Source organism: Eschrichtius robustus, chromosome 5 (genome assembly GCF_028021215.1).
Source record: "Eschrichtius robustus isolate mEscRob2 chromosome 5, mEscRob2.pri, whole genome shotgun sequence".
NCBI lineage: Eukaryota > Metazoa > Chordata > Mammalia > Artiodactyla > Eschrichtiidae > Eschrichtius > Eschrichtius robustus.
Genome location: NC_090828.1, coordinates 89,909,475 through 89,928,778, shown reverse-complemented (window position 1 = coordinate 89,928,778; position 19,304 = coordinate 89,909,475). Strand labels below are relative to the sequence as shown.

The window sequence follows — 19,304 nt, the reverse complement described above, 5'->3', positions numbered from 1 at the left end:
CACAGGTTGATTATGTTAATGTACAACCTGAAGGGCTTTTTGATTATGCCACTTTTACTAGGGTTGATATTTTAAAGAGCCTATTTAATTACAAATATAAATTATATCAATTGTAAATGGTTAAAATGCTATCTTAAAATATGCAAATTTTATTCAAGGGTGTGTATGTCATTTGTATTTCATAATGCACTGCTATTATTACATTTAATTGTATCTTGCAATTGTATCCTTATTTGTGTTTAAATGATGATTAGAATAAATGTTTTATTTACAATTTGCAATTATAATTGCTTCACTGTTTTCTTCATTAAAAATAACATCATTTGAAACAGATAATGCCATTATAAGTAGAGATAAATACACTGTTCCAAACAGGAAAAAAATAGATATTTTTCTTTTATGCCTAAATAAAGCAAAATCTCTTCCATATTCTTTTCTATTACATTTCACATTCAATATTTTTCAGTGGAAACAATAAATGGAATATATAACATAGAAGATTATCATGACAAGCATATACATTTTGTTTCTGACTTTGCTGTCTATCAGCAGTCTCCTTTTAAGAGGTTGTGTTCCAAAAGATTCCTTATAATCCCGTTATTTAGAAGACAGAATTCATTTCTCTGTGAAACAATATTCTAGATAGTGGTAATATTCCTAAACAAGTCTACAAAGATTTATCTCTAAGCTACTTGACGTGCGTTATCTAATACTTGCAGTTAGAGTTTGGGATACCAGAAATCTTAATTCTGAAGCAATGGGGGCAATCACAACCCATTCCACCATCTCCATCTCCCTCCAAACTTCCATAGAGGATCTTCTGTGTACATGGCAGGGAGTCCATCTGGGTGGGTATTGGTGGCAGATAAAGTGAAGAGGCAAATTATGACTCCATGAACATGGAGATGGCATGTCAGACTGTTAAGAGGACTGGAGGTTCAGGGATTTCACAGTAATGGAGTTTCAAAAATGGTGTTGGGGGCTCAGGTGGAAGTAAGTGTAAAGAATGGCTTATAAGAAGAGTGGAGGGGCTTCCCTAGTGGCGCAGTGGTTGAGACTCTGCCTGCCAATGCAGGGGACACGGGTTCGAGCCCTGGTCTGGGAAGATCCCACATGCCGCGGAGCGACTGGGCCCGTGAGCCACAACTACTGAGCCTGCGCGTCTGGAGCCTGTGCTCTGCAACAAGAGAGGCTGGGATAGTGAGAGGCCCGCGCACCGCGATGAAGAGTGGCCCCCACTCGCCGCAACTGGAGAAAGCCCTCGCACAGAAACGAAGACCCAACACACCCAAAAATAAATAAATAAAATAAATTTATAAAAAAAAAAAAAAGAAGAGTGGAAATGTGGAGCAAGTAGAAAACGGTCTTGGATGGAATTCTAGGAATAAAAAAAGAAACAGAGGAACTCTAACCAGACGAAAAGAAACTGTAACTTTAAAGTTGAGAAGAGTGGTTAGGAAATAGTATTTAAGAGAAAGGCAAGGGGAAAAATGAGGTAGGGGGTCAGGAGAACAAAAATAAGGCTACTGAATCTTGGTGAGGAGGGCAAGGGCAGCCTATTAGAGTGGGTGAGATGTGCAAATAGGAACCGATTGTCCCTGTACTCCTAATCCTATCTCTATAGATTCCATGACTTATAGGGTGATAAGTGGCAATGGAATTGGACATATTAAGTGGTTGCACAATTCCATAAGCAGCAGGAGCAAGGTGGTTGTGGGGATTAATGTCTCCAGCATTTGTAGACAAGGAAAGAGAGTCCTGGAACAGGAGAAACCCATGGGAACAGTGACAATGTCACTTCATAAGTAAGCAAATGCTTCTTCTGCCAAAACCTCTACCTCTGTAGTCCCTCAACCATGTTCCTTTCTCATGTTGTTTTGGTCAGTCAAGTATTGAAATGTGTTTCACCCTTAGGGTGGGTCTTGAGGGAGAAAGTTGATGGGATCTCTAATTTGCCAAGTGAATATGAAAGCTTTCTGACAACTTTTCTTCAGGCTAAAAGTCCTGGAAAAAAGAGAACAGAAAATAACGTAGTCCAAATAAAGGTAACCTGAGTGGGAAATACTAGACTCTTCCCTCCAGATAGTACAAAGGAAAAAGTACACCTACAAAATGTGAGTGGAAATATATCACAGCCACACCAGGAATAGCAACGAGATACGACAAAGGAAGATCTGACAGGGATGGTAGCTCAAAAGTAGCAGCAAGAGAGAAAGTAAAACCATTCTTTCCCTCATATACTTTCTTAATTTTCCTATTTAATCCACCTTATTTTCTCCATATCAGTTAAAATATTTAATCAGGTAGGAAAGATATAAAATCGATTAGTCTTTCCCTAGTTCTTAGGATGTTCCTTGTAAATAACCTAACTCAACGTTTTCTTTTCCAACTCTCCTACCCAGCCTGTAGCAAAGGGAAGGTGACAAGGAAAAAATACATGAAATGTGCTGTCATATCTCTTCTGTTTACTTTCAAACCACATCTTTTATTGAATTCACTGCTTAGGCTCTAAGGATATGCGAACCCGGAAGGAATGATGATTTCCTCTGCAGGCACGCTTATCCTTTTCCTTTAGCTTGTTGTTTGTGGAATCTTCAAAGTTTTGCTATGAATTTGGGAAAAAAAGAAAGAAAAACTCACCAGTTTCCTCTCCTCTAGGTCACCTCAGAAGTACTTAGCTCTCCAGTACACCTAAAGGTGTTCACATGGCCCAAGGAAGTTCATGTGCTTCTCAAAGGGAGTATATTCATCTCAACAGGGAGCGAAGGAGGGATATTATGCACTCTCTACAAATCTATTCACTCAAACTCTGACACAACCAGAAGAGGAATACAGAATGACAAACTTTCTGAACAACTCCTTAGATCCTCACCAGCTAGCTTGATGTCTAAAGCTCTCAGTCATGAAAGGAATTGCTACAAAGGGGCAGTAATAAAAGATTGATGAGTATTTGGGGTTTTGCTTTGCTTCCAAAGGATAAGAAACCAAAAATAACTCCTTGCAATATCCATTTCCACTCCGTAAATAGATTCTTGGACTTGTGGCATTAAAAAAGAGTAATGTTAATTACTATTAACATCTAAATTAAACAAACAAAACTGTAATAGTACCTCAAATAATTTACGGATGATTCCACCATAGCCTCTCTCCACAGCCTATCAAAATCTCTCTGTATTTATTGACATTTTTAGTGTACTGTTTAAATTGTGTTATATTTTACTTTATTTACATTCAACAATAACACGTGGTTTGTGTGTGTGTGCATATATACATACAACAAAGCACTGCATCCCTATGTTGCACTGACTATAGAAACAAAGAAGGAGTGACTGGAAGAAAAGGCTTGGAGAAATCATTCATTTTTCATTCTTCCTGAGCCTGTTCATGTTCCTTTTCCTTCATTATCTTTTAAGTGCTGTAAGTGTCCATGTGTTTGACGGACGCACATCTGAATTAATGCTTTATAAGAAACTGGCTTATGGAAAAAGGACCCACGTAAGTCTTTCCTCTATAGCATGAAATGTGCCCTACAAGGATACCATGTGAACAACCTTAATATGAGAGAAAAATCAAATCTAAAAGATGCAAGTGTAATAAGTAACCTTTCACCTAAAAAGCTACCCATTGGTTTATCCTAAGGAAGCTAGTCCGTTTACTCAAATTTATTAATTTTTAGTATGTAATATAGCGTGTGCTTGAGCATTTGCAGTTTCAAATGTACTGCATTAGATAGGAAGAAATTCAAGGCATAAGATTTTGTTGTTGTTTCATAAGATATCCAATTGTCATGATCTCTTTACTATTATCACAAAAGAAAAGTTTTGACAGAAACTTGATTCTCAGAGTAGTTCTGTCCCCAACTATATGGCTGAGATGGTTATAACACAGAAATCGAGAGTTTAGATTAAAAAAAGGGGAAATAACATTTTGAGTTATTTTATTGTTATTCAGCAGCTGATACTGATATCAGCAGGCAGAATGAAACCTATCTACACTTTTGGAAGACTGACAGCTTCAACCAGCCACATAAGTGTTTAATAAACACATACCATGTACTAGGTACTATATTTCATAAACCCAAACACACTAATTTATTTACTGCTTTTCAAAAAAACCGTTTTCCAAGAAAACCCACAGTAACTGATTACATTTCCGTAGCTCTTTTTATGAATTTTGTTTTAAAATCTACTTTCTGTATTTATTATTCAGTTTCTTCACATTCTAGCTTGATATTTTTATTTTTATCCTAGCTTAAAGTTTTCATTATATTCTCCTTTCCTGCTTACAAATAACTAATAGAACATACCCATTTTCTGGTCTACTTCTAGTTTCCTTTCCTCCCTTCTTCCAAATGCTTATCCATTTCCCTCTACTTACTCCCGTATCTTACTACATTTTATCATTTTTAATATTTTATAAATAATATGAAACAATAGTTGACTTAATTTTCAAATGTACTTGGCTCTTCCTAAACTACAGTGTCAACTTAGATAGTAAGCTACTCAAGTGTTAGATAGTAAGCTACTCAAGCCAAGGTCATATATAGTCTAAGACAGCAGAGTAACTTCTCAGTCCTTTATCAGCTACAAAATAATTTGTACACATTCTGCCCTCTTCCTCAACTTTTTATAGCCTTCTCGTTACAACTGTACTTCACACATCTTTTCTTTACCATTAACCTTTTTAAAGAATAATCTGTATTCACTGTCTTTACTCTTTCACCATTCATATTCTGTTTCAATCCAATGTGATCTGGCTTTTCCTTGCCATTGCACTGAACTGACTCTCTTGAAGGCAAGCAAGAGATTATCTTCTATTTGCCAATTACAGTGGACACTCCAGTCTATGCATGCCCTCTTGCCTTCTCTGTAATGCGAACTTTTCCTCCTTTCTTGAAAAAATAATTTCTTGTGAAGCTCTTTTTATTAGTCCTGTGGTGTACTTTTCCTTTTTATATTAGTATCTTTCATTTTGAACAGGTCATTCTGATGCACTCCCTTAAAACAACTATTACACCATACATCCTTTGAGCTCTCTCTCTTTAAGAAGTCCAAAATCAATACTTCTGGTCTAAACCTACTACCTGAGCTCCAGATCTATATTTACCTATATACCTTTCAAACAGTTCCATCTGAATGTCTACAGGTGCTCCAACCTCAGAATGTGGACTATTCTTATTATCTTATCCCCATCTCACACAAACAAAAGGCACACAAAAATAAATTTAAAAATTAATGAAAACAAATAATATTTTAAAAGCATACAAAACACACACACACACACACACACACACACACGTATCTCCTCTATTCCCATGCTTCCTCCATGTTTATTACCACAAAAGACTTGTTATGCTACCTTTTAAAATGCTGTTACATCTGTCTCTCTCCTCTTTATTCTTAGCTTTGGCTGCTGTAATAGGCTACTGTTTTGTCCTTCTGATCTCAGTATTAGAGTTTTCATTCTAAAAATCATAGGTTTTTTTTCCCCCTTTTTTTAAACTTTCTGTTGACTGCAAGATAAAGGTCATGTTCTTTAACATGGCACCAAAATATAATCTTCATTTCCTGGTTCTTTCTTCTAACTTGTCTCATTTTTTTCACCACTCCCCAATATGCAATCTGGCTCTAACCATATCAAATTACTTGCAGTTTTCATTATTGGTCCTTCTACTTGAAATTCTCTTCTACTTTGATCATTCTACCTTATTTATACTTTAAGACTCAGCTTAAATTTAATCTAGTCTATGAAACCTTTCAGGATACTTCCAAGCCCCAAAAAACAAAATAAAACTGTGTTCTTAATAGTGCAATCATAGCACCTTATATTCATCTTCACCTGTTTAAATGACTATCTTTCACTTAGAGTTTGAACTACTTGAGGGCACACATAGAACTTACAAATATTTTGTCTCAGTCTTTAATGAATTTTCCAATGAAGTATTTCAATGGATGGAAAGATTTTTAAAGGTAAATTGGTTTGGAAAGATCTGTTGGGTCCAGGTTTTAGGAGACCTTAAATGTCAGACTAAAAACTTGTCACTTATTCTGCAAACATTGGGATGCTTTATCTGGGAAGTGATAAAAAAGTAAATGTTTACATAGCATTTACTATATGTCAAGTTCTATTCTAATACTGATATACTTTTTTAACTATTGTCTTTTTTTCTTACAGTTTGGGAAACTGAGCCACGGGTTGGTTAAGTACCTTATCCAAAGTCATGCAGTTAGTGGTGGGGCTGGGGTTCTATCCCAGGTAGTCTGGTTGCTGATGTGTCACAGTAGTTACTATGGTAAAATGTTAAATTGTTTTAGCATGACTAAAGATTCAGATCTACTGGAAAGAGTAAAAACAGGGAGACCAATAAAAGGGCTACTTTGTTAATCCAGGCTCAAAGTAGATTGAAGGGGAATATATCTCAAAGAACTGGAAGATTTGTTGATGATTGGACATGTGGGTGATAAAACATGGTGGAAGGAGGAACCAAGGATAGTACCAAGGTTTCCTGTCAAATAAGTAGGAAAATGATGACAGCATGGGTAGGAGAGAGAATTAAGGAATGAAGGGGAACATTTTGGAGCAGTAGATTCAGTATTATACATTCTGGTAGAAATGTCCCATAAATAGGGTGGTTGAACTGAAAAGGTGAGAAAGAATTTTGAAGTGAGCAAAGAAAGAGATAGAAACAGAAAATATAGTCATACTTTTCAGTTGACTCTAGTAACTCTCCTCCAACAGCATTTACCAAAGTATGGTCCATAGATGCTAATTGTTGTTATGTATCAAAAGGGGGAAACCATAGTGCTCTCAGGAACACACTTTGGAAGAGTTTAGGAAACACTTGGCATGATAATATTCCGAGGCTGATACAATATGTGTTTACCTTTACAGTCTAATTCATCAGAGTTGTCTCCACAGTCGTTTCCACCATCACATAACTTGCTGTGAGGAACACAACGACGATTGTAGCAGGGCTTGAAACCTCTTCGACAGCTTCTGTTTTCTTACACAGAAAAGTAAAAACACATACTTGGAGGGCTTATAGAACTATTTTTACAAAAAGAAGATCACAGATGAGATCTCATTCACAATAACCGGATTGTGGATCTATAAAACAAGTGCTGTGTGGCATCCAAGTTCTGGGTTAGAATATCTGTGCGTTATCAAGTAGTTCATGCAGTAAAAAACCTTTCTGACTGTTTTAACCTCAGTGATTCATACTCGGAGACCTCGTCAAACTATACTCACATTATTGTTTCTGGCATTTCTGTAAGCTAGCATAGAAATAAACATGTATCACATACTCAAGTCTGAAGAAATGAATCTCTACCTCCAATGTAATAAAGACACACCAACACCTATCCCCTCTCTCCTTTGTACCCCACAAGGATTTTAAAACAAGGAAAAAAGTGTCGAAACATGTATCCCTGAATCAGAGAATCCAAGAGTCACCTACTTATCCATAAATTTCTCTTAGAAATCATCTTAAAATGTCTATCCAAATTTTCTAAGCAGAATAATAATTGCCTCTGAATTCTATTTACCTTAATGAGAGTCTCCTGACATTTTCTGATTTGGGGCAGAAGGTACCCCTCACAATAATAATAGCTGTCATTTACTGAAAAGTAATTTTGTGCCAGGCTCTATATTGAGCATATGTAAATGTACATTTGTTTATTTAATGCTCCCAACCATCACCCCATCTAGATTTGCTTGGTAGTGAGAAACTAAAACATAGAGAAGTCAGTACCCTTGTTCACGCTAGTCACACACTAGTACATTTGGGAACAAAGATTTAACCTCAAGTGCGATTCTAAACTCTGGAATCTATACCTGAGATTGTCAAACTATAGCCTGCAGGCCAAATGCAGCCTATCAGCCTGTTTTTATATGGCTCTGAAGCTAAGAATGATTTTTACAGTTTTAAAGGATTGTTAAAAAAATAGAATATGTGACAGGAGTATATATGGCCCACAAAACCTATAATACAAGCTGACCTTTTACAGAAAAAGTCTGCTAACCCCTTCTCACACAAATATTACCTGACTTCTAAGAAGATAAAAATAATGTGAAATATATTCTCAAGCCAATTAATAATAATGTGAATTTGTAAGTTGATTATTATTACATTTTTATATGCTTTAATATTTTCATGGTGTACAGGATACAGCTGGTGATTCAAGCAAACATGTCATTTGAGGTAAATTCCCTAAGAGTTCAGTTACATACAAATTATGGACAAATTACATTTGACTGTCATTTTAACCAAGGGTGTTTATTCTGCAATGTAAAAGAGTGACATAAATTTCCCAAAATCCATCCTCCTCTTGTTTTAACTTTCTCTAATATAAGAAAACAAAGGAGAAAAATAGAAGCCAAATATAGCAATTCCAGATATAGATGCCTAAATTCTGCAGAGCATATAATACCAGTACTATTGTATTACAGCACAAAAATAAATCAGACTAATTTAGAAATAATCTGGATCAATTCTATAATAACTATTAATGATTGCATAGACACAGACTTTCAGGAAAAATATTGTTGCAGTGAGGGCAAATAACAGTTGCTTACTAGGGTCCAAAAGCCAGTCTCTACTTCCAAGGGAGAAGGAAAGGTTGACTACCACTTGGTGTCACCTACAGAGGCACAGATGGTGGAATTCTATACTTAATGGGGACCATGGCTAAAGCAATCAGCCTTTGTACCTAAGGACACTAGCTCTGGGACAATCCTGGAGGCAAAAATAGAATGAATAAGACTTTGATATCAACACAACAACATGCTATTGACTGATGGTGGACTTTTGCTGCAGAGTAAACCTGCAATATCTACCTAATAACTGATATTTCTGACATATTTTTAGGAATGTAAGCCTAACACATTTTGCTAATGATGAATAATGAAGCAGCTCAAAAGACAGGCTCCTGCTGTATTTAAATTTATACTTCATGCATGGAAAACCATGAGGAAATTCTTCAATGAATATCATGTGTTTTGGGTAGGAAATATGGTGCCCCATTTGAATAAGAACAAAGCCAAATCATTTGCCTTAGATCTACATGCTAATGAGAGGCATTAAGGAAATCATACACATAAACCAAATGGAGACAATCACACCAAAAACTATAAAAAGAATTACATTCTGAAATGAGTAAATCATACATTGGAAACTCACCACAGTAGAGCAGTTTTTCATCTGATTTATCCTTACAATGAGGAATGCCATCACAGGTGAGCTGGTAATCAATACATTCTCCATTTCCACACTCAAACTCTGAATAAATATTGCAGGAAGAATTTTTAGCTGAAAGGAAAAAAGCCAACGTTTTATACAATAACAAACATTTTTGATGTCATAACAATTGTTTCCCTTAATCTTAATTATAAAAATAAACTAAAATTTATCTAAATATAAAATTAATAAAGGACAGTGGTTTATGGCATTTCTTTACAAAAAAATTAAGAGGGACACTTTTTATTGTGTTGTCTTCAACCTTCCTTTGCAAATTTTTGGGAATTGCCTGACTTTATTTTTCTTTTATGCCTGTTTGTGTACTTTGTTAATTATTTGGTGACTGTACATGTGTGGAGAGAAGGAGGGGTTTAAATCTGGGGGACTATATTTATGAATCTTGCTTAACAGTGTATGTTAAAAATAAATTTTTAAAAAGAGCCAGTTAAATAAGCTCTGTACATACTGAGAGTGTTTTTGTGTTTTCTTATTGAAATCTCATATATTCTTCAATACATTGAAATTTTCCAGTATATAGAGTTCTTATCTTTGAATGCTTGAATTTATTCATCTCAAATCTCACCTCCAACTGGTCTTCCTCCCCAACTACCTGCTGAAGAAATCTCTGTAGCAGTTTCTATCAATCAGAAGTACTGGAATTGCTGAAATTACTTTCATTAGCCTCTTGCTCTATCCATGGTGAGAAGTACCAGGGAGCAGACCCTCTCTTCCTGCTACCCATGATCAGTACCTACTCCTTGAAATGCATGGGAATCTGTAGGAAGTGCTGGTGGAGGACAATGATAAACTGGAAAGCATGTGCACCAGATGCTTATGGGCTCCAGGGGACCACTGCCATATTGTCCCACTTCTAAATGTCAGGATTTTTATAAGACATTAAAAGCCTGAGTTTTTATGTGGTTTGCCCAACTTGTGAGTACCGGGCAACAGCCATGAGGACAAAAAGCTTTTCTACAGTTAGGTTTCATCCCTGGAGTGCCAGTATGTTACCCTTGTCTTAGAAAGACCTCTCTTGGGGAAAACAGACTTATTTTTATTCTTAAATAATAGATTTACTAGCAAACTTTTGGGATGCAATGTTTTGGTTGTATTACGTGCTATTCGCTTGCATGTACTCATTCCATTGCTTGTTGAAAAATTGTACAGTGAAAGTCAGTCATATTAATTATGTTGGAGGTAATTAGAATTCATTTATTTCTACTAATGCAGGTAACACAGCTTAATTTTATCATTTACAATCAGTTTTTAGGATTTATTTCAGGAATAATCAATTAAACAGCCACAAATACTGTTTGAAGTTTCCAGTGTTTTATTTCTTTATTATCCTAGAATTTAACTCATTTTACTAGAATATCTATCTTATCTACCTATTAAAGATTTATAAGTTAACTCTTTAAATGATAGCATCCCTCTCTAAAGGTAATTTTATTTTTCTTGGTGCAGTCTAAACTTCACTGGTCAGTAGCTAAGGTAGAATGCCATTTTAGAGGAAGCAACAAGGAATTAAGAATCTAAAAATATCATTAACTTTAAAGAATTATTGCCTTTAAGAAGAGTGCTGACATTACTGCACACAATCACCTTAGATCATGAACTGAACAAAATTCATCCATTTACTGAGAGTCCATTAGAATTCCTAACTTATTTTGTCTATTTTAAACATATCCTGTTTAATTTCTCATTTCCAGTGAAAGCTAATTGTTATGATGGCAAATATCATATTTTGCTTTTATAATCATTGTGCCTTTAAGGAAAAAATGAAAATTATTCATGATAAATATGGTTTATCATGAAAAAACAAACATTGTATGGGCACAATTCTTGCTTAGGTATGTTCATTTGAAGAAATAGTACTGAGTATTTTCTGCCTCTTTCTAGAAACAAAAAATGTGGTTCAGCTATCCTCAATTCTCTTACAAGGTAATTGCTTCACCTAATTATATTTGCTATTCTTATTTCTGTTATGGGTTTTAATAAGGTTAGCAATGTTGTGTAAAATGGAATTGCCTAATCTTTTTGTCAAGAGTTATGACAACAAATGGTTTTTCCTTCCTTTGCCCTCAGGTAGGTGTTAGTAAATGGTCCTTCACCCCTGTAATGCTGCCATTAACATTCATAAACTGCTCTGGGTGAACTAATTCAGAGGTTGACACAGATATGCCAGAAACATCCTCATTTCCTAAAGATGGATTTGACAAGAAGAAGCCAAGAGTTACTTTTCAATCTCTCTGCTGGACCACAGGATTTCAATATGAATGCACAGTGGATACAAGATACTTCTGTAAAGATTTGTCAGCTCTGAGGAATCCAATATCACTCTACAGTTCTATGTGAATACAACTATGCTTGTTTCAAACTATAGTTTTCTGTCTGAGTCATTCCCTCTCATCAGTAGTGAGAAGCAGGTGGATTAGTAGGGACAAATGTATCTAATCTATTTTTCAGCAATGACAGGCATCCTCTGTATACAAATAAGCCTTGCTGTTCTGAGTAAAGGCATTGGTTTACTACTGGCCTGTAGTGACCTGTGAAAGAAACATGAGTGATTCTAATGCATGGCTAAAACTCCAGGCTTACAGATAGCATCAGATCCAGACCATTACAGAGGAAACCACAAAGGCAAACTGAAAGAGAGAGTTTAAGCAATTGCGTGAGCAATTCAGAGAAGTGTTAGGTGATGAAGAAATGTGGGAATTTGTGGCCCGAATTATTGAAATTTGCTATCTTCTGACCAATTACATCATTCCCTTGTTTTCTTTGGCATATTCTTAAATAAAAGTCTTTTACTTCTTTTGCTAAGAGATGCCCTTTTGGGTTTGGTACCAATTTGCAAAGTGAGAAAATACGTATATGTTCTCGCATTATGTGCAGTAGTTTTCAAAGTAAAGAAAACGATGACAAAGTGCTCATATTAAAATAAAGAACAGGCAAAAGAGAACATCCTCTTGGTATATAAAGACCAAAAGAAGACTAAAGATGAAAAATACTTACAGCTTATGATACTTATTTTTATAATGTAGATATATCCAGCTTTATTGATTTTCTAAGATGAAATATATGAGATGAGGAGAAAAAAAAAATGTCAAAAATTGACACATCCTAAGAGTGAGTTCACCAATTTCCAATTTTCCAAGATGCTTTTCTCCCATCTTTCTTACTCATGAATAGTCTTAATATTAAAGAGAAATTAACTCTTTTTATGTTGCTGGCTAATTTTTCATGGCAGTATTGGAACACTTGAACCCTTATTTATAGTGGAAACAGTTTTGGAAACTTAGCTGTTAATAAGTATTTACTGTAATGGTACTAATTAAAGATTGTAATGCCTTTGGGAGATATAAACATCATGCGAGGCTGCAATGTTACATTTTTAATTAACAGTTTGGAAATGATTACAAATAAGCTGTGTGAGCCATTCTTTCTCATTTACATAGTCTGATGGACTGTGAATGGGTTTACTACAAAGCTACTAAGCTACTGCCTGTACACTGCTTTATTTCAGCTTTAATTAATTTCGCTATTGACTGAATCCTCAAAGTCATAAACACGAGTTTTCAGATGATCATTGCTTGCAGGTATTTCTCTAGCTAATCCAACACCTTCCAGCCCAGAATCAGGGGGACATAACATTTTTCACTGTTTGGGTTATCATTACCTATCACATGGTGCTATATAGGTAGCATGGTAAACTGAGTTCTTTTTAGAATGGAGAGACAAGACAACCAGGCCTCTAATACTGGAAGAGAGTACAACTTCATAAATATACTCAAACAATTTCAAGGTCCATGTGTGCCATTTTGAGCAGTTATATCACATTTCAATCCTCTTTACTTACTCACACATCTGTTGTCATTCAGCAATATTCGATCCCCCCTGCAGGAACAGTTCACTCTTCCGTTAGGAGTTAAAAGGCACAGGTCATGGCAACCTCCATTCAGTAACGCACATGGAGAAAGTTCACCTGCAATGAACAGGTTTTACTGGTGATATTTTATATTGAATTCCTAGTCTATGTTAATATAGATTAACAGTAAACTGTTAAGCAGCCTCAATCTCTCAAAAATATCTCATGAACAAGGAAGATTTGGGATTTTGAAACAAATCTAAATATTCCAAAAGATAAGAACATTAAAAATATGTAACAAATCTCTACATTTTCTAACATATTTGTCATTAAACGCACTATTACCTCTAGAAACCACATGCATACTGCAGACTGCAATTTTGTAGGTATTCCAGTGATTAAAAAAATTTTAAGGCCAGATGCAAAGCTTGTTTATCAACAAGTATTATTTTCTTGGAAATGATTTGAATGTTCAAAAATATGAGGAGTAAGTATGAAATAGAAATCCAGAAGCAAATAATTAAAAATGAATTGTTCCTCTGGTGATAAATCAAGAACTACAAAATTTTCCATAAAACTTTCAGATAATTTCAATATATTAGATAGTCAAAGCCTGAACACTAGCCCCAGAAACAGTAAGAAAACAAAATCCAACTATTACTTAAAAACATAAATACGTTTTTTGAGAGATTATATAATTGAGAAATATATTTGTAACTTACAAATAAATATTGTAACTTACAGCTATTGGTGTCATTGGCAACAGCTATGATACCCATTGGTTGATGTGGAATATCAGAACGAAGAATTTTTGTATCTCCTCCCGTGTACTTGTTGGAACGCAGGATAGCTCTTCTTCCCCAGTCTGACCAGAAGATATAATTGTCATACACAGCCAAACTGAGAAAAGTCCCTGGCCCAGATTTGACAATCACCTGGAATAAAGCAAAATATCATATTTTTTTAAACGAAGATATCCACATCTATTTTTGCTCAAAAGAAAAAAGAGAGATTAAGATTATTTCTGATTATTGAAATAATCAGATAAAAATACATTTCACTAAATGTACTATCATAATGTGTTTATAGTTCATTTTAAATGTCTTAACCATCCTTAGCTTTTGCAATGTTTACTTAATATTTTGCAGCATATTTCTATTTAATAATCATTCAGTTTGTTTAAGCAGTTGTGTCTTTTTAGCATTATAAACCAAAATTATCATGACAACAATATGAGACTATTACTACTAAACATTTATTTATCATTATTAAGAAATCTTTAGATATACAGTAAACACTCACTAAGCTCTCAGAACTATATACAGAATATATAGTTCAACTGATTCAGGTTATTCCTTTAGGAAGCTTACAACACGAATAAGTTAACCAGATATACATGTATTGGCAATAAAAGTTTAAAAGCAAAGACCAAAAAGGTTCACTCAGACCAAGATGAAGTAAAAGGGTACAGATTTTCCTTCTCAATAAAACAACTAAAAAAAAAAAAAATATATATATATATATATATATATATAAAAGGAGGCTTTTCAACACATTGGATATCAGGTAAGGAAGGACAGTGATTCCTGAGTAACAGGAAATAAACCACCTGAGTCCGATAACCTCCACAGTTTATAGCCTGAGACAGATTCCAGGTAGCAACACAGTACAAAGAAACCCAACAGAGTCCAGGGAACTCTCTGAGTGGATATATCTGAGAGTTACGGGAGGGTAATATGGTTAGCTCTCACAAGGCAGAGTGTTGGAGAGGAGAAGGCAACAGAGAGAGGACTCTGGATATCTGCACAGGGTCCTTCTGGAGTTTTAAGCACATGCCTATGTATGTGAGAGAGTTACTGCAATCTGGTGAAAGAGTCACACAAAAGGATTAGAGAGAAGAGTTTCCAAAATTTACGTGGGTCCAAGAATCACACTTGCTAACGCCAACCAGACTTAAAATCTTTCTAATTCATGGGACTCTGAGTAGAGTACTTGGAAGGGTCTTGGCTCAGCAGCGGGGAATAATTAACCCTAAACTCTGTTCTACTTCAGTCTCTCAAACCTTAACAGCAAATCCTGAAAGGATCAAACTCATTCCATGTAGCTTAACTGTTTCCCAAAAGAAAGCTCAAGAATTTTAATGGTAATATGTAAAATTTTACCACTAAACTACTATGGAAAAAAAGATGAAAACTAAGAAAAGTCACAAATCAGTGACCTCAGCTTCCACCTTAAGAAAGTAGAAGAGAAAATGTAAGTTAAATCCAAAATAAAGGAAAACAAAATAAAAATCGGAAGAGAAAGCAAGGAAATAGAAAACAGGAAAAAATCAGAGGAAAATCAATGAAACTAAAAGATGGCTCTTTGATATCAATAAAATGGAAAACACATAATGATGAAGTGAGTTTTATCCAAGGAATACAGAGTTATTTAACAGTTTTAAATCCTATCAGTATAACACACAAAATAAGAAAACTCATATGAAGATCTCAGTAAATGCAGAGAATTTATTGGTTGGATCTAATATGCATTCCTGATAGAAACTCAGACTAAAAATATGAATAGAAATAAAACTAGGAATGAGACAGGAATAATCATTCTTACTACTTCTACCCAACATTATCCTAGAATTTCTAGCCAGTATAATTAGGCAAGAAAACAAAAATAAAAAGCATTCAGACTGGGGATCAGACAAAGTCTGATAGATCACCTAGGCCTGCCTTCACCAAGAATCTTGTTAGGTCAGTTTAGTGCATTTGGGGAAGATGTTTCACTTTTTTTTTGAATTTTAGTTTGCTCATCTTAAAGATGGGGCTGATTAAAATCCTCCCTTACCTCTGATATTTCCTCTTAGTAATTGTCCATCCACTCACAGCCCATTCACTCCCTGGCTATACATTTCTACTTTTCCTTGTATTTAGAGTTGAGCTCAATCCCTCTCCTCTATTGCAAAACCCCATTGCAGTTGTCTCTATACCTATCCTTATAGTCCTGAATAAAGTCCGCTTTATCGTTTTAATAGGAGTCATGGATATTTTTTCCTTAACACATTCAATGTAATACTACTGAGAAAAAAAAAAAAAAGAAAGGATGAATTATTGATGTATGTAACACTGTGGATAAATTTCAAAATAATTATGCTGAGTGAAGGAAGCCAGACAAAAGGGAGTACAAGGTATATGATACCATTCATATAAACTTCTACAAAATGCAAACTAATCTGTAGTGACAAAAAAAAACAGTGTTTCCTGTGGACAGAGTGGGAAGCGGTAGGGTGGAAAAAGAAGGATTAAAAAGGGAAATGAAGAAATGTGTTGGGGTCATTGATATGCTCATTATCTTGATGTGATGGTGGACTCACAGATAATATGGGTGTTTGTGTGTGTGTGTGTGCGTGTGTGTGTGTGTGAAGACTTTTAAACTTTAAATATTTACATTTTAGTGCATGTCAATCAGATCTAAATAATTTTTTTTAAATAAAGGCCAAAAATTTCTTTAAAATATTTTCAGAAGTAACATTAATATATGGGACTGCAACTACATTTGGAAGGACAGGATACATCAGAAAATAGACGTTTTTATTGTCTAGTCATTTTACTTTGCTTTTCCTTCTAAATCCAATCCATGGGTGACCTATCCAAATAGTTCCTCTGAACTCTTTAGCAAATTAGTGAATGAACAGAGGGATGGTTTAAATGTGAGCATACCCTTGTTAGTTGAATGAAATGCTCAGATTTCTAGAAAAGAGAAACCAATATGAGTTTTCTCTTGTAGCAAAGAGATGAGACATAATTTTAGGAATAGAACAGTAAACATACAAAAGAAGAGAGGAAAAAAAGGACCTTAAGCCTTAGAGAAGCGAAGAAATCTACAAGAATTTGCCTCTAAGGCAGCAAAAACTTCAACAAACAGCTTTAAAGGCATTGATGTAGTTTATTGTATTTTGTTTGGTTTCATTTAGAAGAAAGCTTTGCCTCCCTATTGTGGACAAATTACATGAATAGAGACGTCGTGGCATACTTAGAATAAAGAAATGGGCTTTTTGCCTTATCAACATCCTAATCAGGAGGGCTTGATAATCAACATTCAATTCAGAACTATAGAATTTACTCAGTTATCTCCATTTTAGAAACCATTGTGGTATAATGGGAAGGGCTCAGAAGGCCTACATTCAAATGGCAGCATGGTCATTCTTCAGCAGAGCAGATTTGGGGAAGATGTTTCACTTTTTTTTTTATTTTAGTTTGCTCATCTTTAAGATGGGGCTGATTAAAACCTGCTTCAACAACTTCACAGGGCTGTTATAAGGATACATATAGAAATGTTTTGAACATCTTATATTGCCATATATACATGTTTGTATTTATTTAATTTAGCTGTCAGAGATAAGTTTGATATTAACTTTTGTGGTTTTTGCCTCCAGATCTGTTATAAAATAATTATTTTTGTATAAAAATCAAATTTAGAAACCTCAATAGTAATATTTTTATAGAAATAAATCAATTTGATTATTTGCCTTGGAATATTAAATATGCCAAGCAGAGACCTAGCTAGATTACTCTTCCCTGTAATCAGAAAAAATAAATAAAAAAGGAATTTTCACAGGAATGATGACTGCATGGGAATGGTCACGAAGAAACAAATATTTGGAAAATACCCTTCCTGGTGCCACATGTTGCCTTCTTAGGAATTAATACATTCTAGGATTAAATCATTTACTGACTACTAAAATTGATGTGGTTTGGAGAAAACAGATAGTCTTGGGAATGTGGTAGTTAAAAAAAAAAAAAAGGCCCCCCTCTTTACTCCATCCTATATCAAATTCTAAATTATTATAAGGTAATTAGCAATGTCATCTTCCTGATTTCCCAAATTTTTCCTCATTCATTCTGAATTAACTGGTAATTACCCTCTTATAAAAACAATTACTTCATTTTTATTCTGAATATATAAGTAATTTCTGTTCTGTAGAGCAATATTTCTCAAGTTTTAATGTACATGCAATTCACTTTGAGATTTGTTAAAATTCATATTCTGATTTACTAGGTTAGGAGTGGAACCTCAGATTCTTCATTTCTAACAAACTTCCAGGTGTTGTTGATGCTGCTGTTTGGGAGCTCACTTTAAAAAACAAGAATTATAAAACAGAGAAAAGTACAAAAGAAAATAAATAATAATCTTACCACACAGATCTAATTACTTATCATTTTGGATTAAAGAATATATATATATTTTTTTCTTTACAAATTGACAGGCACATGAGCACTCCAAAGTTTCGAGATATAAGTAAAATCAATTTTAAAATTTTAACTTAAAAAAAAGCAACTATCTCCAATCTTCAACCTCTTTAAAGAGGGGAAAAAGATGTCTTTCTTGACCTGTCATACATTAGAACATCTTATATTACAGAGGGACAAGATAAATCTTCCATATGTTCTCCTGTGCTTAGAACAATTTTACTAATCTAAGTGCAGGTCACGTTGCTGTATAATAGTGGTTTTCACCTAACCTCCACCCTTCCAAACACACACACACACACTGGAGCATGGGGAAAACTAAAGCTAAAATGCACTTTTTTGGCCTATTGGAAATCTGAAAAGATGGCTGATATTTAGTAAGTGTACGAGTTTAATTTAATATTCCTCATTTGTATTTCTTTGGAAATAACATGTTATTCCCTAGTCAATATTTCATGAGTATAAAAGATCACCTGTAACAATGTTATGGACTGAATGTTTGTGTCTCCCCAAAATTCATATGTTGAAATCTTAACCCACCATGTGATACTTGTAGGTGGAACATTTGGGAGGTAATTAAGTTTAGATGAGGTCATGAAGGTGAGGTCTCTGTGATGGGTTTAGTGTCCTTATACGAAGAGGAAAAGATCTCTCTTGTTCTCCTTCATGTGAGGATGCACAGCGAGAAAGGAGCTGCTGCAAGCCAGAAAGAGGTCTGTCACTTGAGCTCAAACATGCTGGCATGCTGATCTCAGATTTCTCAGCCTGGAACCCTGAGAAATAAATGTCTATTGTTTAAACCATCCAGTCTATGGTATTTCGTTAGAGCAGCCAGAGCTGATTAAGACAGTTTTACTTTTTCCTTTTTGAAGAGCCAGGCTTTAAGATTTATATCTGCTTTAAATTTCAGTAACTATTCTTTTGAATCAACATAATAAAGATTGCTGGTTAAGAAAATGATAACTTC

The 19,304-nt window shown here is 34.7% G+C and overlaps 1 protein-coding gene across 1 annotated transcript in view; it reads right to left on the bottom strand.

Annotated features, from left to right (window-relative positions):
• LRP1B (LDL receptor related protein 1B) overlaps nt 1-19,304 on the bottom strand; it is a 1,676,205-nt gene that overhangs the window by 269,679 nt on the left and 1,387,222 nt on the right. The window contains exons 45-48 of the mRNA XM_068543688.1: nt 13,843-14,035; nt 13,092-13,217; nt 9,179-9,307; nt 6,884-7,003 (exon numbers count right to left, since the gene is read on the bottom strand). Coding sequence (XP_068399789.1) covers nt 6,884-7,003; nt 9,179-9,307; nt 13,092-13,217; nt 13,843-14,035 — 568 coding nt within the window. The remainder of the gene's footprint in view (nt 1-6,883; nt 7,004-9,178; nt 9,308-13,091; nt 13,218-13,842; nt 14,036-19,304) is intronic.